The sequence below is a fragment of the Littorina saxatilis genome, linkage group LG9 (genome assembly GCF_037325665.1).
Source record: "Littorina saxatilis isolate snail1 linkage group LG9, US_GU_Lsax_2.0, whole genome shotgun sequence".
Classification (NCBI taxonomy): Eukaryota; Metazoa; Mollusca; class Gastropoda; order Littorinimorpha; family Littorinidae; genus Littorina; species Littorina saxatilis.
Window position 1 is genome coordinate 10,132,685 of NC_090253.1, and position 26,604 is coordinate 10,159,288.

Genomic DNA, 26,604 nt, shown 5'->3' on the forward strand with positions numbered 1-26,604 from the left:
CAAAAATCGGTCCTTATGGAGGGGGGTCCTTACAGAGGGAGGGGGGCGGAGTCAGGGGGCCACAAAGAAAGTCAGATTTTCTTAAAAAAAAGAAAACAGAGAAGTTTGAGTTGCTGACGACCGTTCCCTCAAGCAAACTGCTTCGATTTCATGTTTGTCCATGGTGTCCACCAGTTCTGGTGCATGTACTACCCTGGCCAAGTTTCCTCTCAAGACATCAAAGAGACCGCCCCATAGGTTAAACTCCCCATAGGTTAAACTCGGTCACTGACCCGGGTGCAGGAAGTGTTTCCTCTCTCAGATATGAAAGGGGAACCACCTCTCATAGCTAAAACTGGGTCAATGACCCCCGGGAAGAAGGTCAGTGTCTATAAAATTTTAATCCTAGGCCTATATCGCAATAATTGATTATTTATGTCAAAAAGTGGAGATTTGTGCGCATGTTCGGGGTTATGCTCGATACAGACTAACACAGAACACCCAAACCCTCATGGGGAGCTGGGCCAATGTAAAAGCAATGTTTTGGCGTCAAAACATTTTTCAGATTGCTTCTAGATTTCTCTCAAAATTAATTAATTCGTTTAACCGCTGTGCCAGCTCTGAGCAATAGCAAAATGGGCGGAGCTTAGATTTGTTCCAGTCAGTTCTGACGCAATTCACAAAACGGACAATATAAGGCCCTCAGTTATAGGCCTAGATGAAATATGTACTCCTGATAGAATAGCACATATCTAACACTTCCTATCAGTGGATGGCATCAGAATGGTGAAATCTGCATGTTATGCGGCAAAAACGAAATGTTCCAGCTCTGAGGTGTTTGATCCTCCTTTCCCGGTCGCGATATAACCTTCGTGGTTGAAAACGACGTTAAACACCAAATAAAGAAAGAAAGAAAGAGCCGGGGGAGTAACGAGCCGGGGGAGTAACGAGCCGGGGGAGTAACGAGCTGATCCCAAATATATGATAAATGTTATGACCTTATGTTTTAAAATAAAGTCTTGAGACAGGGGTTCCACTGTAGCATACACAGGCTAGGGTATGATTTAAAGGAAAAAGTGGTTTAAAAAAAAGAAGTACAGGTTACTTACATTTTTTGGTGTAAGTTAGACACGAAACCAGCACAACATAGTAGCAGAATGATAATACATGTATTTTGAAGGAATATGGAGCTTTGGAGAACAAAATAAACAACAAAAAACACTACTACCACAACATTTACTTTTTTTTAATATCAAAGTTCTAAGAGAAGATTTTTTTTTTAAAAACTGAGCTTGATTTACAAAACCTGACTGATACAAAAGCATAAAATCCAATGTTGCTGCCGCAATTTAGGCTCTGAACACCCAGTGGTATAAGGGAAAGAACCGTCGCATCTGTTCTGGTCAAGAAATTATCGGATAGTTCCCCCTTGCTTGACCGCGACTGTTTGCACTTGTGTATATCCTCTGAGAAAATTAGTACGCCTTTAGTATTCTTTATTTTAGTCTTAATTGTTATTATTGAGAACATGAACTTAGTTATGGTTTTGTTTTTAAAGACTAGTTTTATGTTAAACTATAAAATGTATGTACTTGTTACGTAAATTGTTCGGTTCTATCAATTGAGCAATTATTGCGCCAGGTAGCGCCGGTTTTGAAGGCCGCGTAAGCGTGAGTTCAGTTCGTGCTAGACAGTCTTACTGAGCAGACCGGTTTCTTCGTCGTTCCACTTTTCGTACCAGCCAGACTAGAGGCACTGACCTTGCTGGGCTATTCATGTCTCACCTTCGCTGTCATCATATCTAGAGAGAAGACGAGGTACGAATTATGTATGGGTCGTTTTTAATGTATGTGTCACGGTAGAACCAGCGATCTGGTAGGATCGGCAATTGTACCGGTACGATAGCCGATCGGACTTTGTCCCGGTACAACTGCCGATCCGAGTTTCTACCAGCTTATTTTGGTAGAACACCCGATTTTCATTGTAAAAACATTGATCGACAGTTGTACCGGGACAAAGTCCGATCGGCAATTGTACCGGTATGATAGCCGATCCTACCAGTACAACTGCCGATCGGACTTTGTCCCGGTACAACTGTCGATCAATGTTTCAACAAATGTTCAGCCGTTCAGCGTATGAGAATAGTTCACGACGAGCTAAAATGTCTTGTCACTGTCAACAAATGTTCAGCCGTTCAGCGTATGAGAATAGTTCACGACGAGCTAAAATGTGAGGAAGATTGCAACATGTAACTATTTGAAGGCTGCTAACAAACAACAAGTAAATTTCGATGCAAAGGAGGCTCACTTAGAAAAGAGTTTCAACGTTGGTGAAACTGTTGGCATTCGAATTCATGAAGTAGATCGCACAAACACCGGTGCCCGGCTTTTGCCATGCAAAATTTTGAGTGTGGAACAACGTGGCTCTGAAACTTTCTACAAGGTGTACACAAACGGAGGTCTTCTGAAGAACAAATTCAAAGCGGTCGATATGGTGGATTTGCGAAATGTCCACTTCAGCCAGCTTCAAAACGTCGATGTTGAATCACTGAGCAAAATAAGCGTCATCAAAGCATCACGAATTGTCACACACTGGACAGCAAATGGAAGTTCAGCTTGCTCATGCAGAGGAAAGTGTCACAACAGGAAATGCAAATGCAAGCGAGCAGGCCTTCCTTGTTCAACAAAGTGTCATCCACAATCGACCACTTGCACGAATACGTCATCATAGGTTATGGATTTTAATTTGAAATGATAATGGGAATGCTTTTATATTGGGATAATAAAGGATTTATATTTTGTTGCAAATGGTGAAATTTGACTGAATGCCCCTCAAAGTACCACTTGGTCGAAATAACTCATCTTTCTAATTTTGTATCCTTACTCAAGATTCATATCCATAATACCATCATAATAGTTCCACTTCGGTAGAACCAGCGATCTGGTAGGATCGACTATCGTACCGGTACAAATGAAACATTGATCGACAGTTGTACCGGGACAAAGTCCGATCGGCAGTTGTACTGTTAGGATCGGCTATCGTACCGGTACAATTGCCGATCGGACTTTGTCCCGGTACAACTGCCGATCCGAGTTTCTACCAGCCTATTTTGGTAGAACACCCGATTTTCATTGTGAAAACATTGATCGGCAGTTCTACCGGAACAAAGTCCGATCGGCAATTGTACCGGTACGATAGCCGATCCTACCAGATCGCTGGTTCTACCGTGACATATGCGTGTAACTAAACCAGAGTAAAGCTTGCATGGCGGCGTGTGTTTCAAGCTTGGGTTGATTTTAGTGTTTTCTTTTACTTTGGTCAACAAACTGATTTTATTTTGTCAATTTAATATCTATACAACGAACAGTGTGATATCCGATAAACAGTGTGATGTATATACGATAAACAGTGTGATACATGACAAACAATGTGATAAACTCTCGTACCTAAATCAGTAAATGCATGTTATTTATAACTCGATATTATTGTTTTTACTCCTGCTCGTTTCGTGTGCTTTATTCCAGTAAATGCATGTTATTTATAACTCGATATCACTGTTTTTACTCATGCTCGTTTCGTGTGCTTTATTCCAGTTTTTACGGCTCTGTATGAAGAATAAACTGAAGATTCCATATACTCCGTGTTGACGTCTTAATGTGAGACAGTGACAGTAAAAACTCACTCATCGTCTCGTCCGGAGGATCCCCAGCGTTGTCATCCTTCCTCACCTCGTCTTTCACAGTCTTGGCTTCTCAGAGAGGTTCTTCGGCAGCTTTAACAAGTCTCCACCTGCTCTGCACTCGCGACTTTGGGCATCTCGTCTGGTCCTTGTGTGACCAGACAAAAATCTAACTACTGGTACCTATGAGCTGCCGAAGATCCGGAATCAAACTTCTACCTTTGAGCTCATGGGGATCCAGTTTTCATTGCGTAGTATTTTTGTTAGCGTCCCTTTTGTTTTCTTAGTTCGACCTTTTTCCTGAAATTAGTAAATCAAGTGTTGCTCTAAAACTATATTTTTGTTCATTTATTCCGACAGCTAAATAGTTTCAGTCAGAAATCTCAATAAATATAACTTTCTTCTCCGGTCTAGTTTCTTGTCACCTACTTTCTCCTCATGCTTAGTATTCGTACAATTTATCCTTGCACCTTCCGAGCGGCGTTCGCGCCGGGAGGCAGAGCAAAGCAAGAGTCGAGTCCACATCATTCCCTTTCGTTTGGATTCTTGTTGTGTATTATGGCTTCGTAGGTGTGCAACATGATCTTTGTCCCAAGGCCCTTTTAGCTTGTATGTTTGCAAGATCACCGGAGTTTATGACAAGTTAAATGGAATAAAGAGCAGGAGAAACGTCAACCATGTCTTTGAGACTTCTTTGTCACCACTATCTTCCTCCTCCTCTTTGCCCACTTCTACAAGTGGCGTCGCCGACAGGATGGACACAGGGCCTTGTGGACGCGGGAACGACCTCAACAACTTCGAGGGCAGGATGGACGCAGTAACACCGCGCAGGACAACAACATCCTGAACGACCTCAACAACTTCGAGGGCAGGATGGGCGCAGTAACACCGCGCAAGACGACAACAAGAACACGAGACAGAAACAGAACGAGAGACAGACAGCACGCGTTCAGAACTCCGACCGTACTGTCCCCGCCTGCTTCTCCAGCCTTTCATGTCTTGTTTTTTTCATAAGTGTTTTTTTCACGCCTCTGCTCCTAACAGAGCAGGGGAGGTAATTTCATTTTTTGTAAGACCCTGGTTTTCATTCGAGCTGGAGAGCATAATGTAAATGCGTTGAAGTTTTTGTTTGTGAGAATAATTCTTGTAAGTATGTTTCAGAAGGACGTTTCGAGGTGGTCCTTCTAGTCAGGATTTTAGCGGATTAAAGTTTTTGGATTTGTTGTACTGGCATCGGCGAAATACTGATGGTCTGGTTTTTTTTCTGTTTTGACGATTTCGAGTCAGTTGGCTTAAATGCACTGGTTCATTTTTGTCAGGTTAAAAAAAACCCAGCAGATTACCTTAAATCTTTAACGATTGGAAGATTAGCCGGTTTGATTTTGTTGGGCGTGCGTGCTGATTTTCTTCATGACTGGAGACCTGAGGTGTTCAGGTATATTCTGTTTTGACAATTTCGAGTCAGTTGGCTTAAGGTAGCAACCTCGGCCAAAAAAGGTGAAAAAACCACTTTTTTTTCCTTTTTGCCAAGAAAGTGCCTTTATGATAGCTTAATCATTCTACTTTTACACACTTTTTATTTTTTTCAATTCTGTTGAGTAGTTTTCGATTTATTGACTGATTACTGAGGTAGAGGTGCCCTAAAAATGTTATTTTCAGAGCGTCTTTCTCGTAAATTTAGGGGCACCTCTACCTCAGTAATCAGTCAATAAATCGAAAACTACTCAACAGAATTGAAAAAATTAAAAAGTGTGTAAAAGTAGAATGATTAAGCTATCATAAAGGCACTTTCTTGGCAAAAAGGAACACAAAGTGGTTTTTTCACCTTTTTTGGCCGATGTTTCTGATTTTTTTTAACTTATTTACTTTTACTCCATGTGTTCGTTTCACCTCACAAACTTTGCCGAAAATTGACCATTTTCGCACTTTGTAACATGATATTTTCAAAACCAATCAAGCTAGAGCCTTGACATTTTGCATGTGTTTTTAAATCATGTTTACCTGTGGTGTGTGCCTCAGGTTTTGCAGCAGAATGACTGATGCTCATAAAATTAATATTTTATGGCAATATTTTTACGTTAATAAACGTGAAAATTAAAACCACGATTATCAAAAATAGGTCACTCTGACAATAATTGTAAAGGCACACACCAAAGATATGCTTCTTGAAATTAGTTTTAGCCTCTGGGAGCTTTGCAGGTGCTTCTGAAATAAAAATACTGTGTTACAAAATGTGCTTTTTTCGTACCATAAAAAAGTATTTAAAAACAAATAAAAAAAATGAAAAATAAAAATATTGATATTTTAGCAAAGTTAACTTTACAAATGTTAACTAGGGTCTATTATCTATATGCATGCCAAATATCATTGCCAAATTCCCATTTGTTAGGGATATATCAATGATAACAAAATGTTACCCTTCTTCTGGCCGATGTTGCTACCTTAAATGCACTGGTTCATTTTTGTCAGGTTTAAAAACCAGCAGATTACCTTTAATCTTTAACGATTTGAAGATTGGTCAGTTGATTTTGTTGGGCGTGCGTACTGATTTTTTTCATGACTGGAGACCTGAGGTGTTCAGGTATATTCTGTTTTGACGATTTCGAGTCAGTTGGCTTAAATGCACTGGTTCATTTTTGTCGGGTTTAAAAATCAGCAGATTACCTTTAATCTTTAACGATTTGAAGATTAATCAGTTGATTTTGTTGGGCGTAAATATTATAGTTGCGTACTGATTTTTTTCACGACTGGAGACCTGAGGTGTCCAGGTATATCCGTTTGTGTAGACATGTGTATGTAACGGCAATAGACACTGATTTGTCTGTAACGATAATTCAACCTTGGTTAGCTTTAACGCTCTTCGTCCCGCAGTGGGGCACTGCGGTTATGAAATTAAAGGCCCCTCCTGTTTTTGGAACCGCAGGAGCTTTCTAGTTTGCTGTTAGGTAGATTTTTGGTTCCTCTTTCCTGTCATGCTCTCTTTTTCTTCATGAATTCTTTTCTTTTTTCTGCCTTCTTGCTCATTCACCTGTATTTTTTCCAAAAATCTCTTCTCTTGCCGCTTGTCTCGCGATTCATGTATAGTTTAATCTGTTAGTGTTCTGATGTAAGTCCAGCAGTAGATAGGTTAAGCCTATTTTAACATACTGGAAACTGGTAATCTTCCAGTAGGTATTAATTTAGTTTTACTAAAGCCCGCTGGGACACAAGTAATGGGTTAGTGCATTTGTAAACAGGAATCGCTTGACAAGTGGCCCCCTTCATCCCCCCCTTCCTCGTCCTGATATGGCTCTGCGTAGTCGGCTGGACGTTAAGCAACAAATAAACAAACAAACAAACAAACAAACAAACGCTCTTCGTCATCTTTATCCGATAGTTGTGTCAGGCGGAGTCTGGAGAGTTGAGTTGACGTTACATTTTCAACATGTCTGTATAGAACTTGTAAAAATGTTTGCCGGTGGTTTTAGTTTGGTTTTACTTGGAGACCATTTTTTACGAAATCGTTGGTGTATTTTATCCGCTGGTTTTGGGTGCGGACAATAGATTTTTGCTGTTGTAGTTTTTGGTTGTATTCATGGGGACCATGACTATCGAGCAGGGGAGATTTATGTGACCAGACAAAAATCTAACTACTGGTACCTATGAGCTGCCGAAGATCCGGAATCAAACTTCTACCTTTGAGCTCATGGGGATCCAGTTTTCATTGCGTAGTATTTTTGTTTTCTTATTTCGACCTGTTTCCTGAAATTAGTAAATCAAGTGTTGCTCTAAAACTATATTTTTTTTCATTTATTCAGACAGCTAAATAGTTTCAGTCAGAAATCTCAATAAATATAACTTTCTTCTCCGGTCTGGTTTCTTGTCACCTACTTTCTCCTCATGCTTAGTATTCGTACAATTTATCCTTGCACCTTCCGAGCGGCGTTCGCGGTTCGCGCCGGGAGGCAGAGCAAAGCAAGAGTCGAGTCCACATCATTCCCTTTCGTTTGGATTCTTGTGTATTATGGCTTCGTAGGTGTGCAACATGATCTTTGTCCCAAGGCCCTTCTAGCTTGTATGTTTGCAAGATCACCGGAGTTTATGACAAGTTAAATGGAATAAAGAGCAGGAGAAACGTCAACCATGTCTTTGAGACTTCTTTGTCACCACTATCTTCCTCCTCCTCTTTGCACACTTCTACACTTGCATTTGTCACGCAAGCCCAGTATCGTTCCTCAGTCTTCGCATCAGGTCAGACCTCTACTCTTAGCTGCTGTAAGATTTCGCCTGCTACGTCGTCTTCGATTCTGCTCGACAAGGTACTTAACGACATGTGGTAACTGTTCTGACTGCTACATTGAAGGATGTTCAGTTGCATTTGAGAGACTTCATTCGTCTAGGCGTCGTCATCACTTGTCAAAGCATTGACATCTTTTTAAGATCATTTTGTAAAATAGGATTCACGAACTCGTATTTAGCAATTTGCTCACATTACTATTTTTACATTCACTAGCGGAATTTTACAGTGAAACCTTTAGTGTATTCTTAACAACCTGTTTATATTTATAGACCTTTATTGTGAAACCTGTGGTGAACTCCTAGTGACTTGGTTATTTGATCTTAGTATTTATCTGCACTAGGAATTTTCACGGCAGGGACTCTCGAGTGATTCCTTTTTATGGTGAAGCCGCATTTTGTGTACTTTTGTGGGTCATTTGTGCGACCAATTGATGAACTCTGAAAGTTAGACTGAAGGTTTCATTCGACATTCATGGACTGAAACTTTCTGTGAGAGACTCATTTATATTGTGTTGAGAGGTGTTCACTTGCAGTAATAGTTCTTTTTATATTTAGTAAAATAATTAAGAACGCTTAGTTTCTTGTTCCTCTTTTGTACATTACGTTCTATTTAGTATTAGTGTGCTCTGGGTTTGTGTTTACACTTCGAAGATTTTGATCATTTTTCTTCCAAACATGAGTGAAACAAAAAGCAAATCCGGTTTCAACCGGGATACTGATCTGGGCGAGGGATGTTCGCAGGATGCTGGTCTTAGCGAGAGCATGACCATTGAGTCGCATCTTCAGCACTCCGATTGTTCACGTACCATGACTGAAAAGGATAGAGAGTACAGAGTTGAAGCCCTTTCTAGAACCTTTTGGACACGACATTCTGAACTTATGTCGATTTTGTCTCAAACCAATGCCCTTCTCATGGACAACAATGATTCACACGAACTTGCCTTGCAAAAATCAAATATAAAATCAAGACTTGGCTCCATAAACGAAATAGCAGATCAATTGAGGCAGTTGGGGTCTGAAGAAAATCTGGACACCGCCCTCTCAGAAGTGAACAGTTCTGCAGTCTCAATGATCACTAGCATAGTTCAAGTGAGTCTTCCCTCTCCAAGATCGACAGCTAGATTGATTAGGTCTGCAGCGTCGTCCAAGGCGACCTCAGTCAGGACTTCCTCATCCAAACAGTCGTCAGTGTCCTCTTAGAGAATCAAAGTTGCAGATGAAGCAGCAGCCCTCAAAGGTAAACTTCAGGCTAAACTGGAAGAAAATCAGAATCTGGACGAAATCGAACATGCAGATAGAAGATTGTCCCAATTAAAACGTAAACTTGCACAACAGCAACTTGAGACTCAGCTGCAAAGTGTAGAACCTCTCGCATGCGGAAGTCGTTTATTCCATCCGCCATCTCAGTTCTCAATGATACCACTTAGTGCATGCATGTGAAACTGAAAAATGTACAATGGAGTTTTCCTCAGAGCTAGCTAGGAATGCATTGTACTCTAATGTTGTCATGTTATTGCTGTGTTTTTTATCTTCATGTTTTAAAATTATCTCCACAACTTATAAAGTATACTTTTACACTAGAATTATGTTTAAACAAATCAAGTATGTATGTTTAATATTATTCTTATGAAGTTTTTTTACAACTATTTAGAATAGAACAGTTTGTTTTGAATGTCAATCACTGGGAGCAGTCAGAAGAGTAAGAATTCTGTTTTGTTCTCACTATCATTTGCTTATGAAGATCATGATGTTGTTCCATTGCTTAGTCAGTCCTAGAAATAATGTCCTAGACTGTTATCAGTATTTTTGCCCTCTTTCATTACGATGCTATGGTATTTCTGTGGGTCTCCACATGTGTTTGTTTATAAGGCGGAAGTGACCTCCCCTTGTACACAATAGGCCCTCAGATGAAGCCTACGGACAGACTAGAATAGAACATGCACATAACACAGAAGGTCTGCACAGCACACTCACACACAGCAATACAGCACACCGTCTTGTACCTCCTTCTGCCCTGCCGAAGTCGGGGTATCCTTTTTAATCCACCGAACATTAATATCCACAGCCATGTGTGTCTCCTGCCTCCGAACACACACGCCACAGAGCTCGACTCGATGTGCGCAGTTTCGTATAAAAATTATTTTCCAAATTTCCCCACTGTGTTTTATAAAATAATCATATTATGAAAGCACATACATTCTTATCTTAGTTATTATGTATTCATTGTTAGCAAACATCGGCATTATTCATGTTTTACTTTAAACGCAATCATTGTTATTTATAGATCACAGGCACTTGATGTAAGTAGGTCACACACGTGTAAATGTTGTGCCCAGTCCTTGTTTTTGTTTCTGTTATTATTTTAGTTAGCAGGTCTAGTTGAGCACGTATTAAGTATCATGTACCCACTACTAGTCATTGTGCATTTTAGTTAATGGACTGATGATGTCATTTGTATGGAGTCGACGCACGTGCGAGGATATGTATGTGTGGGAGGGGGGGGGGGCGCGGGAGATGGAAGCTTGCTGTATGTTATGTAATGTATATATTGTGTGTGATACGTGGAAATGTGATACTATTTATTTGCATGTATGATACAGGTACAAATGTGATAATTGTAGGCTTATACTAGTGATTACTGTGTGTGATACATGAAATGTGATATGAATGCTGTTTTTATATGTTATACTCTTACTTTCTCCCAAGCGCAAGACAAATTCTTCTATGAAAATTGAAGCCAATAAAATTTGAGTTGAGTTGAGTTGAGTTGAGATAAAAATGGAAGAAGTAAAACTGGAAGTTTTCGAACAAGAACTCCAAAAATACTTCCACACCACAAACTGTCACTCTCAGTCAAACCTGAATGTGCAAGATGAGTTACAATCTCAACTTGGTCAAGATCACGCTAGCTACATGACTCAGTCACATGTCAATCAAAGCCATCATCATAGGCCTTCACAGACACGGTCTCACTTGACTGATGCAACAGCACGTGAACCTTACCCTAATGAATCTCTCATTGAGACTCTTTCTCAAGCGATAGGTGCAAGTCGACTTCCAGTTTCCGAGCCACCTGTGTTCACTGGAGACCCTCTTTTGTACCCCGATTGGAAGGCTTCCTTTTCTGCACTCATAGAAGGCAAGGGCATTCCAGCTTCGGACAAGATTCACTACTTGAAGCGTTATCTGGGTGGTCCTGCTAGAGAAGCTGTGAGCGGCTTCTTCCTTCTAGGAAGTGAAAAGGCCTACCAGCAAGCCAAAGACATTCTGGATCAGAGATTTGGAAATCAGTTCATCACGTCAGACGCCTTCATGAGTAAATTGAACAGCTGGCCTAAGGTTCAAAACAAGGACAAGTCAGCTCTCCAAAGGTTTTCCGATTTCCTTGTTCAATGCCAAGCTGCGCAACACGAATTTCCCATTTTGAGAAGTCTCGACGATATCAGAGAAATACAGAAAATTGCGCAGAAGCTCCTAGATTGGGCGTCCACAAGTTGGAATCGGGTTGTTGCTATGAAACGGAAAGACAAAGGGCGATATCCCACTTTCCCAGAATTTTCATCATTCGTCAAGGATGAAGCGGACATTGCCAACGATCCGGCTCTACTGAGTGGACCTCAAATTCTTCAGTCTGTCACAAATCGTCAGGACAAGGGAGAATCAGTCAACAAAAGAGTCTTTTTCACCAACGGTGACCTGTCTCAAGACTGTAAGTTCTGCAAGCGCAAGAATCACAACCTGGCCGACTGTCGTAGCTTCGCCAGGAAGAACATGGAAGAGAGGCGGGAGTTCGTGATGAAAGAGAGACTTTGTTTTGGCTGTTTGATTCCAGGGCACATGTCGAAGCAATGTAGGAATCGCAGTGAGTGCTCTACATGTAACAAGAGACACCCTACCAGTCTACACAACGACACCCGTCAAACTGAACCAAAACCCCCCAGAGAGGAGGGTAATCGTGGAAGCCTTAGAGTTCTTTCTGGTCAGAAGCACGGATCTCTGACGTCAATGATCATCCCAGTCTTTCTATCGTCAAAAAGCAATCCACAGAAGGAACAGTTAGTCTACGCTCTCGTTGACACCATGTCAGACTCTACCTTCGTCACGGAGAATGTTGTCAATGATTTACAGGCACCCTGCAAGCCTGCCAAACTTCGACTCACAACATTGACCAACAACAGTGCACTGATCACCTGCAAAAAATTTACAGACCTGCAAGTGAGAGGGTTCCATTCTAGAACTGTTGTAGACCTTCCGGAGTCATTTTCAAGGGATCACATACCAGTAGACGAGACTCACATTTCAACACCGGAAACGGCAAGCTGTTGGCCCCATCTGTTTGGAGTGAAAGACATGTTAACCCCCAAACTGGATTGTCCCATAGGGTTGCTCATTGGATACAATTGTCCTCAAGCGCTGGCCCCTTTGCAATGCATCACAGGAGATGCCCGCCAGCCTTTCACCATCGAAACCTGTCTTGGTTGGAGTGTCATCGGTGGGTCCCCCCCCCCCCCCCCCCCCGCAAGTCGAACCCTTTGACGTTGTCGGCCAAAGTCATCGTTCTGTCACTAAGGCTGTTGCTTACACTGGCCTCGTGAAAGATGTCTACAAGACTCAAGTTCAGGAGGTCACTACTGGTGAACTTCTGCATCTCATGGAGAGAGATGTGACAGACCATGACACTCAGAAGATGTCCCAAGATGATCATCTATTTGGCGCTACTTCGTCCCCTGGCTGCGCCAATTTCGGCCTGAAACAAATCGCCAAGGACAACAGACATCTGAGCGAGAGGGCAACCGATTTTCTGGACAGAGATTTCTACGTTGATGGTCTGAGAGCTGAGGAAACCGTGATGGAAGCCAAAGAAGTCATCTCCAACGCCAGAAGCATATGTGCCAAAGCCAACCTGAGACTTCATAAGATGGCGTCCAACAGCAAAGAAGTCATACAAAACATTCCAGAGTCTGAGCGAGCAAGCCAAAATCAGACTAATGTGGGCATAGACAATGGAAGTGAGTCCACAGAGAGTACTCTAGGCCTTCGTTGGAACACGATCGACGACACTCTCCGCTTTAAGCTGCGTCTCAAAGAGAAACCTCTTCCTTTGACACCAAATCACATCTTGACTATGAAGTCTGGTCTCATCATGCCACCTCCTCCTGGTCATTTTGTCAAGGAAGATCTCTATCTCAACAAAAGATGGAAGCGGGTTCAGTTTCTCGCTGATCGATTTTGGACACGATGGAAGAAGGAATATTTGCAGTCTCTTCAAAGACAAAGCAAGGGGCAACAACGACAACCAAACATTGTCGTCAACGACATTGTTCTACTTCAAGACGAAGGCGACTGTCGCACTGATTGGAAAATCGCTCGTGTTGTAGAGACTTTCCCAGGCAAAGATGGTATCAGAACGGTGAAACTTCTCATGTCTACTTCAGCTCTTGACAAACTAGGCAAGTCTACACAAAAGAGAACTCTACTGGATAGACCTATTCACAAACTAGTTGTCCTCATCTAGGGAGAGCAAGTGATTTCTGATTGACACCTCAGTTTTTTAAAATGCATTTTTTAAGAATCGTGTATTAATGTTTTCCCTACTCACCTTTTTTGTGCTTTGGGTGGGAGTGTTGCTGCCGCAATTTAGGCTCTGAACACCCAGTGGTATAAGGGAAAGAACCGTCGCATCTGTTCTGGTCAAGAAATTATCGGATAGTTCCCCCTTGCTTGACCGCGACTGTTTGCACTTGTGTATATCCTCTGAGAAAATTAGTCCGCCTTTAGTATTCTTTATTTTAGTCTTAATTGTTATTATTGAGAACATGAACTTAGTTATGGTTTTGTTTTTAAAGACTAGTTTTATGTTAAACTATAAAATGTATGTACTTGTTACGTAAATTGTTCGGTTCTATCAATTGAGCAATTATTGCGCCAGGTAGCGCCGGTTTTGAAGGCCGCGTAAGCGTGAGTTCAGTTCGTGCTAGACAGTCTTACTGAGCAGACCGGTTTCTTCGTCGTTCCACTTTTCGTACCAGCCAGACTAGAGGCACTGACCTTGCTGGGCTATTCATGTCTCACCTTCGCTGTCATCATATCTAGAGAGAAGACGAGGTACGAATTATGTATGGGTCGTTTTGAATGTATGCGTGTAAATAAACCAGAGTAAAGCTTGCATGGCGGCGTGTGTTTCAAGCTTGGGTTGATTTTAGTGTTTTCTTTTACTTTGGTCAACAAACTGATTTTATTTTGTCAATTTAATATCTATACAACGAACAGTGTGATATCCGATAAACAGTGTGATATATATACGATAAACAGTGTGATACATGACAAACAATGTGATGAACTCTCGTACCTAAATCAGTAAATGCATGTTATTTATAACTCGATATTATTGTTTTTACTCCTGCTCGTTTCGTGTGATTTATTCCAGTAAATGCATGTTATTTATAACTCGATATCACTGTTTTTACTCATGCTCGTTTCGTGTGCTTTATTCCAGTTTTTACGGCTCTGTATGAAGAATAAACTGAAGATTCCATATACTCCGTGTTGACGTCTTAATGTGAGGCAGCGACATCCAATATATGTCAGCAAACATAAAAACAACACAAATATTAGTTTTAATTTAAAATCTAGCTGTTCTAAATTCAAAATACAGTTAAAAAGCAACTTGCTCATGTCATAGTAATAAAACAACCTCATATTATGTTAAACTGCGAAAAAAAAAGTGTGTGTGAACAGGGATTGTTACTCAGGTTGTATCCGGACAAACACAAAACACAAAAAGTAACAAAATGTGTGTTATATCTCGACATTTTGCTAAATTGTGAAAATGTAGGCAAATTCAATTATTTATATGTATTACACATTATTTCAAGCCTCCATAGTTATTTTGGAGTGATTTTGAAGACGTGTTTTATTTGGACGTCGAATTAAAATTATGTGTCCAAGTAAAGCGCTAAATTTCGCGCGGGAGTCGAGCTATTCCACCATAAACACACACACACACACACACACACACTCACACACAATTCGCGCAACTCATTGTGTAGCGAAACAGGACGAAATGGGGTGGTGGGCCGTGGTTTGGGACAGGGGTGGTAGGTTCGGATTTATCTTACCAATGAAGATCAACCTTACAAGTGACCATTTCCATATAAAAGTTTACGCATTTCCTTTACAAAGACGAAACAGGTCTGCAAAGGGTAGAAATTTGGCCTTGGTACAAAGGACACGTTTTGCCCTGATTTAGGGTGGGTGGGGTCGGGTCGGGGTGGGGATGGGGTTTATGGAGAGTGGAAATACAGCTTAGACAATCAACCCTGTAACGTTTCGCTCGCAAAGGCCTCCGCAAACCTACTGTGCCCTTTGTGCATATCACGTCATTTTCAAAATGGAGTTCACTCTCACGCGAAAAATTATTTTTTTCGTGATTGTCAACGTTGACATCCAGTGAATCTTTATTCCGACAAGCACAGTACAAACATTGGTCATTTCAGTTACTGAACACTCACACGAACAAACTTGGTCTCGTGGTTAGTTGCACGGTACCGGGTTACACTTTTGCAATGAGAATCTCCAACGAATGATGTAGAGCGCTATTTTAAGATCAGAGAAACAAAGGGAAGTAAGCTCTCTACTTTTGCAATGAGTTGGGAAAAAAAACCACCAACGTCACTTATCTTTCTACATCTCTTTTTTCAGTTTTGTGCGATGCACAGTCCCTATCCGCTAGATTTAAACAGACTCAATCGTTCACGACTGTTTCTCTGAATTTTATGTTTTATTTGACATATGCTCTTCTCTTTTGAAAACCATACAACTTTCAATACAGTGTTCTAGATGATCGAACGTGTAGCAAAGACCTGTACGTGTACGTGTAGATATTGCTTCACCCGTGACTCACTTTTTTCTTTTATGTTCCAAATGTTTTGCTCCCACCAAGACTGCAGATCTTGGTAAACGCGTGACGTAAAAACTAGATTTGATGACGTTACCCGTCACGTTCCGGTACACGTTCTGAAAAGTGCTGATCTAAATCTTGCTATTGGCTCCTCTTCTCGGAACTTTTAAAATCAATAACAAATGTAGACGGTATTCACAGTCTTGTTTGTATTGTGTTATATCACATTTTCTGTTTTCCGCAGTGTGGTGTGGACTTTTGTTTTTACGTCTTGCGTCTTCGTGTATCGTCCTTTTTTGCTGACTTTTGAGCGTGACCTTTTGATTGTCAAGAAATTGTAAAAGTTCCTCACATTTTGGCTATATTTTCTTGTGTGGAGTATTATTTTACAGCCGACTGAACTTTTAGACAACTTTCCTAAATCGTCTTCCCTCCATTTCTTGTCAGTCAGATCCAAGTAAGTTCCGTGTCATGGTTTCGAGTCTTTGCTGCTCAGGACTTTACACCTTGGTATGGGAAATGAGGGCCAGCTTTCCTAAATCTTTAAAAATGTGTAAAACGGACGAATTCCAAAAATAACTCTGTGGGGTTTGTATGAGTTGTGAAAGAGTGAATGCCCTTGCGTTCACGAGGACAAACATTGGAGGGAATAATCCCTAGCCACAGGTGTGTCTGAAACACGAGGACAGGAGCACGTAAAAACTTAGTTGTCCCTGAAAAAGCAAGGGCATTCACTCTTTCACAACCCATACAAACCTGACAGATGTATTTCCGACGAAATGACGGCGAAGAATTCAGCGATTTGAAATAAGTTTCGTCGACATCTGATGCTGTCAAAGTCTTTGCCATCGAGCTTACGTGTCTTGTGTGATTCAAATGTCAACAAATCTTGTGTATTGCATCATCTTGCTCGATGCCAAAGCCACCTAGACAAATTACATGGCTTGCTGTGTCGTACCAGATTTACACGAGTTTTTTTGTTTTGTAATATTGAACTGCGAGCGAAAGCGAGCTGTTCACTATTTAAAAAAGCAACGAGTGTAAATCTGGTACAAAACAGCAAGCCATGTATTATTCTGTTTAGCCTACATGTGACTGTAATATAGCTATTCTGATGAACACGTGGGGGAATTCGGGGGCTGTGATTGGATGGTCTCTTCCGATCATCAAAGCATAATGCTACGGAAGTCGGCCATTTTTCTCAATATCCAAAAGCATATTGTCAATAACAAAGACGCATGGTTCCGGTGTACCCATCTGTACCACGCGGCGATGTTTCTATCGACAACAGCATAGTTACACTGACAACTTGAAATTCTTCTCGGGAATGTTTTTCAGCTTTACAATTGTCGACAGCATACCCTTTTCTGCTAACTTCCCGATGAAACAGGACTAAACCAATTATTTTCTGTCCCTAAACACCACAAAATGCCCAAAGCCGTTTTTATGTGCCTGTGTGACTGTGAGCTCAGTTGCCTGACACAAACTGAAAACGTTGCTGTCGCCGCGCGTTGTTCGAAATGGCTGTTCCATTATCTCTTCTTCACCCCTTCTTGCTTCCTATAGTTCTTCAGTCGTTTCTAGTTTTCCGTTGATGTTATGATTTGATTTTCTTCATTATTAGCCTTTTTCAAAATTAAAAACCTCAAACTTCTGTTTGTTGCATACAAATAAACTAATAACAAGAAGGGCAAAGCCCATACGACTCACATGCTTGACCTTGACCTTTACATGACCTTGACCTTCAGGGTCAAGGTCAAATAACTAAACCTAGCAATGACATCATACACTAAGAACTGCTTTACACATCTTGACCCAAGGTCAAGGTCATCCAAGGTCATGCAACACAAAGCTGTTAATTCAAGACATAGGAAGTACAATGGTGCTTATTGGCTCTTTCTACCATGAGATATGGTCACTTTTAGTGGTTCACTACCTTATTATGGTCACATTTCATAAGGGTCAAAGTGACCTTGACCTTGATCATATGTGACCAAATGTGTCTCATGATGAAAGCATAACATGTGCCCCACATAATTTTTAAGTTTGAAACAGTTATCTTCCATAGTTCAGGGTCAAGGTCACTTCAAAATATGTATACAATCCAACTTTGAAGAGCTCCTGTGACCTTGACCTTGAAGCAAAGTAAACCAAACTGGTATCAAAAGATGGGGCTTACTTTGCCCTATATATCATATATAGGTGAGGTATTGAATCTCAAAAACTTCAGAGAAAATGGGAAAAATGTGAAAAATAGCTGGTTTTAGACAACATTTATGGCCCCTGCGACCTTGACCTTGAAGCAAGGTTAAGATGCTATGTATGTTTTTTGGGGCCTTGTCATCATACACCATCTTGCCAAATTTGGTACTGATAGACTGAATAGTGTCCAAGAAATATCCAACATTAAAGTTTTCCGGACGGACGGACGGACGTCCGGACGGACGGACGACTCGGGTGAGTACATAGACTCACTTTTGCTTCGCATGTGAGTCAAAAAGCTGTTTCAACAACTGTGTTGTGAAATCGAATGCACTTGGAGTCAGTTTTTCTTCCAAAGTCAGAAAGCGTGTAGCGGTGTGCATGTCTGCGCGAACATGATGCGCGTAAGAAGTTTGTCTGGTATCAAAATCTGAGATCAACGCATCGACGCAAAAACTGTCATTTTGTAAGTTTAGAACAACAAATCAAGGTCATAACAACTATATAATCGCTATTGTGTTTTCAGCGTAGCAATAGGGTCCGATATTTAGACTCGAACAAGTATAATGCGACTCGTCTTCGACTCGTCGGCATTATACTTGTCTCGTCTAAATATCGGGCCCTATTGCTACGCTGAAAACACAATAGCTGTTACTTACGTGTATTTTACTGAAAATGTCCTGCAGTCGAGGCAGCTAAATTGAAGACGCTTGTTTTGGAACATCGATCTCTTCTAAAACATCGTGCAATCTATCACGTCAAAGTAAAGAAACGTCACTCTGAAAGTGTGGCGTGACGTGTTAGTTCTAAAAGTTCATCGAGGGTAATTAGCGAGCGCAATTTTTTTTTCTTCTATAATGACGTTTGTCTCGGTGACTTTGGCATCATAAGCAGTGGAAAAACAGGTCCCTGCCAGACTTGCTTGACATGACCTCATTTACATGATAATTATACACACGTGTGATTTGAACGATTATTATCTCACGGGTGTCTCTCTCGCGTATGTTGGATAAAAACAGAATACTACATGGCTTGCTGTGTCATACCAGATTTACACACGTTGCTTTTTCAAATAGTGAACAGCTCGCTTTCGCTCGCAGTTCAATATTTAAAAATAACAACTCTTTGTAAATCTGGTACGACACAGCAAGCCATGTAGTATTCTCTATTGACAACACGTTATTTTGAGTCCTGTCGAGTCAAACAAGACTTCTTCAAGTAGTCAATCGAGTTTAATCAAAAGGCTATCGAGACTTAAAAAAAAAAACTCAACCCATTAAATTCGAGCACAATTAATTACCACTAAACGAGATACATGCCGTAATAGTGAAAACCCTGTAATAAATCTGATCTACACGGGTACCTTCCAACGTTTATTTCCATCGGTACATCACATTATATAATCGAACGACAGAGCCACAATTTACTGGAACATTTGGCTTGTGTGGGAGGCTTAATAACTAAAAGCAACACAAACACACACACACACACACACACACACACACACACACACACACACACACACACACACACACACACACACACACACACACACACAAATGCAATATACTTCCAAAAGATTCACAATTTCTATTTTATGACGAAATATATCCATCCAGTATTTTACACGCTTTTTTTTCCAAACGTTTTTTTTTAACTTCAACGACACTTTCTAACTATGTCTTTTTGAGTAAGACTTAACAACATTAGCAAACACATAAAACATAAAATAATCTAATAAACGCTTAATTCTCAAAGCAAACACAATATTACCACTCCATAAGGTTTGAACTGGAAAACGTCGTTTTCATCAGTTGCAATGTAGACTAAGAAGATATTCGGCTGAAGCTTTAAGACCATCAACCATAGACACAACAGGCGGAAACAGGGAATACAGATGGTGATAAGACGCGATTCACAACAATAAATATGCAAGACTATAAACACAAAATAAGGAACAATAAAACAGGCGGTTATAAATATGTCAAGACATTTTGAAAAAAAGATTGCGGTACACTTCCATCCTCAGATAGTACAATACGAGTAAAGGTATGTTGTCTGTCATTTGAGCGTTAATAGTAAATTTTAAGGGGATTATTGTCCGTCAGGTCTTAATTGCCTATATTGGACATGAATTGGTTTATACGACGGCTTTTTGATGTTTGCGTGTTTAGGTGGTATCAGCCATCTGCACTTACGGAAGAATGACCAAGATCTTTAACGTGCCATTGTGGTGACACGGGGGTGGGAGATGGATACCGTCTCTGGGTCTGCACATAAAGTTGACCCGTGTCCGTCCCGGCCCGGATTCGAACCAGCGACCTCTCGATCACAAGTCCAGTGCTCTACCACCTGAGCTACCCGGGCGCCCGCCCAGCTCATCCGACTTCAGCGTGTTTTTATATCGGAGTGGTCCTTCTCCTAGACTGGTGGCTTTACAGGGCTGTCCAGTCCAGTCTACCCGGCTAATTGTCCATAGCTGGGTAATTTGTTTATCTGAGGTGACCTTCCCCAGGGCTAGAGCTTATAATGCGGCTCTTGATCGCATGGTGCTCCCGTAATTGGACACCTGCGGTATTTTTTTAGTGTAACAGTGCCACATGTTACCTCGCCCCATCCTACTGGAAGCACCGCCATATGATCCGCGACTGCTTATTCGATTCGTCCTGGCAAGCCTGGCTTATCTCACAGCTAACCTCCATATCTGAAGGCCACCCCACTATCCGCCACCTGTGGACGCGCCTGGTTAGGGGTGGTCGCCCCTACTTTTCCAGGGTAAAGGGAATGACAACTGAAGTTTAATAAAGCACACAAGTGAAAACGGAGGGGAATAGGTGAGGGATCGCGGTAAAAGAAAATATAAACATTATGTAAAATAGATGAGTGGAAAAAATTCCCATCAGGCATTGTCCAAAAAGGAAAAATCAGAACATTTTTTCGAGCCACTCTCGCTCCCAGTTGTAGATGCGCGACTTGACCTTGTTCCGGGGAATGCTTCGCTCGGCACTGCGACGGTGTCGCTCTGTTTCCATGGTAACCATGGTGAAGGGGGTCAAGGCGAAACGCGAGGACAGGCCACTCCGGACCACGCCTAATATCCACACGGCGTCTAATTATGCATCCGCACCGAATATGCATACCAGCGCTCATTGGTTAATAACAGGATATTCGATGATTATTTTCATTGGTCGACTGAAACGTTTTCCTCATTTTGAATGAAGTGGCAAACGGTTCTTCACTAATACCGAAAGTGAAAACTCCCGTGGGTAGCTTCCCTTTGCCGCACAATATTTACATATGTTTTAGACCAATGAGCGCTGGTATGCATATTCGGTGCGGATGCATAATTAGACGCCGTGTGGATATTAGCGGCTCGCAAACGAAGATTCGTCCAAATGATGGTTAAAAACAACCTGCAGCGAACGGAAGCTGAAAACTAAAGGTGCATATAGTTCAAACAATCATTCAACTGTATTTATTTGACCTTACACAGACTGTAGGAAGAGGCAAACCGTCTTGACCAATATTTTTCCCCAGGAAGCGACTCCAAGAACACAGAAGACTCGAAGGTGAGTGACGTACCTTATAGTCTTTCTGTGATAGTAGTCGTCCAGTGGACGATACCTTCCGCCTGTGACAGAGACAAAGAGGCAGGTCATGGGGTAATCTTGAACTCAGTTTAGCGTGTTAAATTCATAGCTCAGAATCCAGTGACATTCTTTACTTATTTTTTTTTTATACAAGTCCATGTAAGCAAGCCAAAGAACATTTGTCGTGAAATTAATTGACGGATTGAGCTCCAAACTTAAGCATAATTAATTAATTTGGTTGTTCAATCGACGAAAATGCACCGAAAATGGCGTACGTTGTCAACCACGGGACATCATTGTCACAAAGATGTGAGTAGCATATTTGTGAGGTAAACCACGTCGTGTTTTTAACCTCCCTAAATGTTGTACGGGCGAGGGCAGCTGACCGGACTGGCGTTATTCACGTGTTTCGGGTGTTGCACGCAAAACTGGCTTAGCTTGATGTGAGTTGTGTTTGAGACATGTAGCTGGTCTGAGGTAAATAACGTCACAGCGTGTGAGATTTCCAACCGGGAAGGTTGTTCAGCGTGTGTCAGACTTGTTCGGGGAACAAGTACTCTTTCAAGAGACGGGTCTCTTAAGGTAAATGATTTACTATGTTGTATATTATTGACGTTGGAATACATAGCTGGAGCGTAAAGGTTAGTGTGTATAAAGTGCACCCAATCTTAGTGTGAAGCGTTGAGAGAATTCTTGAGGTAATTGTTTCACGGTTTTTCATGGGGAATTTCTTGAACATAATTGCTACGCATTTATGTTATGTTTAAGACGGTCATGCTTTGTATGGGGAGTGTTATTCATTGATTAAGTGTTAGTTTGGATATTGAATCTGTACGGAATGTGAACGTGGAATGAACGAGAATGTATGAGTGGTACATGAATGTTTGGAAGAAGAGATGGTTTTAGAGAATGTTGTATTAAGACTTGGTTAAATTCTTTAGGAGTTTCCATGAGGGTTTTCCATGGCGTATAAGGGAGGGACCTTACACGAGAGAAGCGCTAGACGACGGTGGAAGCAAGGGACCACCTCTGCGCAGATGACTAGACGAGTGGAGTCTTCATCGAGACCGGTCGTAGCTGACGACGGTTGTTTCCGCTACGGGCGGAAGGGTTTCTCGGGGAGAAACCTGGAAGGTGTGTGTGGGCATCTTCCATGAGATGTGTGTTGGCATCTTCAGAGAAAGGTGCGGGTTGGCATCTTCAGTGGACGGTGTGTGTTGGCATCTTCAGCGAAAGGTGTGTGTTAGCATCTCTGTGTGTTGGCATCTCAATTCATTATTCTACGAGGATTCAGCGGGACAAGTAAGTGAACTGGCGACATGCAGTGAGCCGTGATACGAACTCGTGAGTGTCTGTTGGTACCTTCTTGTGTGCGTTAATCTATATTTGAGAAAGTATTGTTATAATATGTATTTACATGCCTTGAGTGAAAGCTGGAAGATTGTGCGAACTGTGTGTTGAAAAGTTGTTCGTATTGATGTATTTAAAGTGAAGAAGTATGTTGTTTTTGGTTGAGGAAATAATGAGCCTGCATCCTCCCAAATTCTGTTTTTGAAGTGTTTGGTGTGAAAGGGTAGAGACAGTGCAAAAGGGCAGAACACGCATAATAAATTCACATGCAAACCACTTCGTGACAGTGGTGACCCCGATTTAGCCCTAAATAGGTTTTTGTTTCTAAGGATAGATTTTTGTGCTAGTTAAAAAGCAGTTGTTTCCCTTTCATTGGAGAAAATTGAGAAATTGAGAAAGAAGTGCCTTAGTGTAGCTAATTATACATACTTTGATACTTTGCGTATTGTAGTGTTTGTGTATGTGTATGTTATTGGACACCCCCTCTCCAGCTCTAGGGGTCTACGTAGTTGTATAGTTCTTACGTAGAGAGGGCCTTAGTTTCTGTTTGCTTCCTGTTCTGTGTATTTATTATCTATCTTTCTATCTAAATTCTAGCTCCCTTTCCTATAAGTTGTTTTTTTAAACTATTTTTCTTAGATTCTATCTTGGATTGATTGTTGTGTATGATTGTTGTCGTTGAGGTGCAGGCTTATTTTAAATAAAATAGTATAGGGTGTGCCATTTTTTTGTGTGTATAAATTCTGAAATTTTGTATTTTTTTGTTTGGACTCTGATTTTTTTTTTCCCAGTTGTGTACTCTGGCTTGAAAAGTGTTTTGTTTATTATTGTTATTGTTGTTCCTATTTGGAGTTGGATTAGTAATAGGGTGATTATCTCCCCTATACTACTGTTTGATATTTAGTTGTGGGTTTGGGGAAAGTTTTTTGTTTGTTTTTTTTGTGTAAATTTATTAGGTTTTTTTGGTTAGTAGTAATTTGTAAACATTTGTACTTAGACACAATTTTGGGTAAATTTTTTTTTGTTGGGGTTGTGAACATTTAAATTTTGTTTGCTCTGGCGATTGATTTTCCTTAAAGGATCTGACGCTGGTTAGTGGTGTTTGGAATTGAATTTTTCATTTAAAGTGGGTTATTTGGGTTTGAGAAACTTTGACATTTCTAGTTAATTGTTTTTTATTTTTGTTGTTGTTGATTTTCTAAAGTTGTTAGTTTAAGTTTGACATTGAGTGACAAGTGTTTGAAGCTGCTATTGATTGTTTAATCTGATATTTTCCAAATTAATTTTTTTTGTGTGGACTCTATTAAGTTTATTGTTTATTTTTGAGACTGGTTGTGTAAATAGTTAAGTAGTAAACAATTTGAGGATTGTTTTTAAAAAGGCACAAGATTTCTTTTAGTTTAGTATTTTATGATACTCTTTTGTGTGTGTTTAGTATTGCGAGAAACTGGTGTATGATACAACTTTTTGATACTTAAAACAATTTTGTGAACTTGTTACTTGAACCATTGTATTACTTTGAGATTACTTTGATATTGTGACGTTGTAAAGATGGCTGAGACTAGTGATACTGGTGGTAACACATATGCTGATTATTTGGCATTGGGAGAGAAGCATGGGTTAAAGGCAGATGCTTTGTTTAAGTTTGCCCAGGATCAGGTGGATAGAGAAGAGAGAAGTCAGGAAAGGGAAGCAAAGAAAGTAGCAGCTGAGGTTGAGGCAAAGAAGATAGAAGCTGAGGCCGAAGCAAAGAAACAGGAAACAGAAGTAAAAAGATTAGAAACTGAGGCTGAGACAAAAAGATTAGAAACTGAGGCTGAGACAAAAAGATTACAAATTGAGGCAAATAGGGAATTAGATGCAAAGAGGCTAGAAGCAGATACTGAAGCGAGGAGAATGGATTTGGAGTTTAAGAAAGCAGAAGCGCAGCAAAGTACAGGGGGAAATGCAGGGGGGAGATCAGGTCCCAGCATTAGGCCCCAGTACCCAAAACTCCCCATGTTCAAGGAAGATAAAGATGACATTGACAGTTTCTTGTTCAGATTTGAAACGCATGCAAAGGCGAACAAATGGAATGATTCAGAGTGGGCTACATACTTATCGGCTTATCTGGAAGGTGGAGCGTTGTCTTTGTTTCATTCATTGTTTTCAACGGGTACTTTGTCGTATGAAGATTTGAAGAAAGAGTTGTTGAAGAAGTTTCAGTGCACTCGAGAGGGATTTCGTGAGAAATTTCGCAGTACGAAGCCAGAGGCTGATGAAAGTTTTGGCACGTACGTAACAAGGATGACGCATTTGTTCAACCGTTGGTTAAGGTTGTCGGATATAGAGACATCATATGAAGCGTTGTTTGATTTTGTGTTGTGTGAACAGATTCTTACCAGTGTATGCACTGATTTGGCAGTCTTTTTGAAAGAACGTGATTGTAAAAATTCAAAAGACATGATTGCTAGCGCAGAAATGTACAAATCAGCCCATCCAAATAAATGTTTGGCCAGAAAGAGTCAAGTAAATCCTTTGGGGACTGGGAATGTAGCGTTCAATCAGAATCGTGGATCGGGTCAGTCTTACAATCGTGGTCAAGGTGATAGTGGCAGAAGACAAGATGGTATGAGCAGAAATACCAGGTTTCAAGGCAGAGGAGATGATCGTAGGCCGGGTAGAAGAGGATGGCAGCAAGGAAGTACTAGAGATACAGGTACTGAACAGCAGAATCAGGACACATGTTACAGATGTGGGCAGTTTGGTCATTACGCTAGAGAGTGTATTCGGGTAGCATATTCAGCGAAGTCGGTAGCGGATTGTCAGGACGCTGGAGTGTTGGTAAGCTCGGCGGCATTCGGGTCGTTGCCATTAGCGGAAGGTCTCGTTAATGGGAAGCAAGTTTCAGTACTGAGAGACACAGGAGCTAATGTAGCTGGGGTAAGGAAGTCGTTGGTCTTACCAAGCCAGTACATAAAGGGAGAGGTCCAAAAAGTGAAGGGTTTTAGTGGACGGATTGATTTGTATTCATTGGCGGAAGTGGTTGTCGATACCCCATATTTTCAGGGAAAGTTGAAATGTTGTGTGCTCACAGACCCAGTCGCTGACCTAGTGATAGGTAATCTTCGGGGTGTGGTACCCAGAGTAGATTTATTCCTTGGGAATACGCAGGGTGTTGGATTGTGTGCTGATGTAAGTCACAAGAAAATCACTGAAGAGGTGGTACTTGAGAAGGTCGTGTGTGGTACGAGTAGGGCAAAAGCCAAAAAGAAACTGGAGGATTTCCCGGTGCCATTGAAAAATGTGGTTACTCCTGATTTGTCGGTTAAAGAGGAGGATCTGAAAAGTTTGCTGAGAGAAGATGAGACATTGGAAGAGGTGTTGAGTGTGTCACGAGAGGATGAGAAGTATGCAGTTTGTGCAGAGAAAGTTGTTGATGTTGAGGAAGTAGGTAGTGATTATTGCGAAAGCATTACACTGAGGTCTGACTGGGGCAGTCATGATGTTTTCACAAGTAAATGTGAAGAGGCAAGGGTTGCAGTGTTACCTCAGACTGAGGAGAGGAAAACGTTGCCGTTACCTACATTGCCTAAGGGGAAGGAAGAGATAGTCAGAGATATTGTTTTTGATCCTGGTTTGACAGA

The 26,604-nt window shown here is 41.1% G+C and overlaps 2 protein-coding genes across 2 annotated transcripts; both read left to right on the forward strand.

Annotated features, from left to right (window-relative positions):
- Positions 1-10,714: 10,714 nt before the first annotated feature.
- LOC138977087 (uncharacterized) lies at positions 10,715-12,574 on the forward strand. The gene is made up of 2 exons (XM_070349996.1): positions 10,715-12,428; positions 12,558-12,574. The coding sequence occupies exons 1-2, from the start codon at positions 10,715-10,717 to the stop codon at positions 12,572-12,574; spliced, it is 1,731 nt and encodes a 576-aa protein (XP_070206097.1).
- A 7-nt stretch (positions 12,575-12,581) lies between these two features.
- Positions 12,582-14,509, forward strand: LOC138977365 (uncharacterized). The gene is made up of 2 exons (XM_070350265.1): positions 12,582-14,041; positions 14,433-14,509. Exon 1 carries the CDS (start codon positions 12,588-12,590, stop codon positions 13,449-13,451), a length of 864 nt encoding a protein of 287 aa, XP_070206366.1. The 5' UTR covers positions 12,582-12,587; the 3' UTR covers positions 13,452-14,041; positions 14,433-14,509.
- The last annotated feature ends 12,095 nt before the right edge of the window (positions 14,510-26,604 follow it).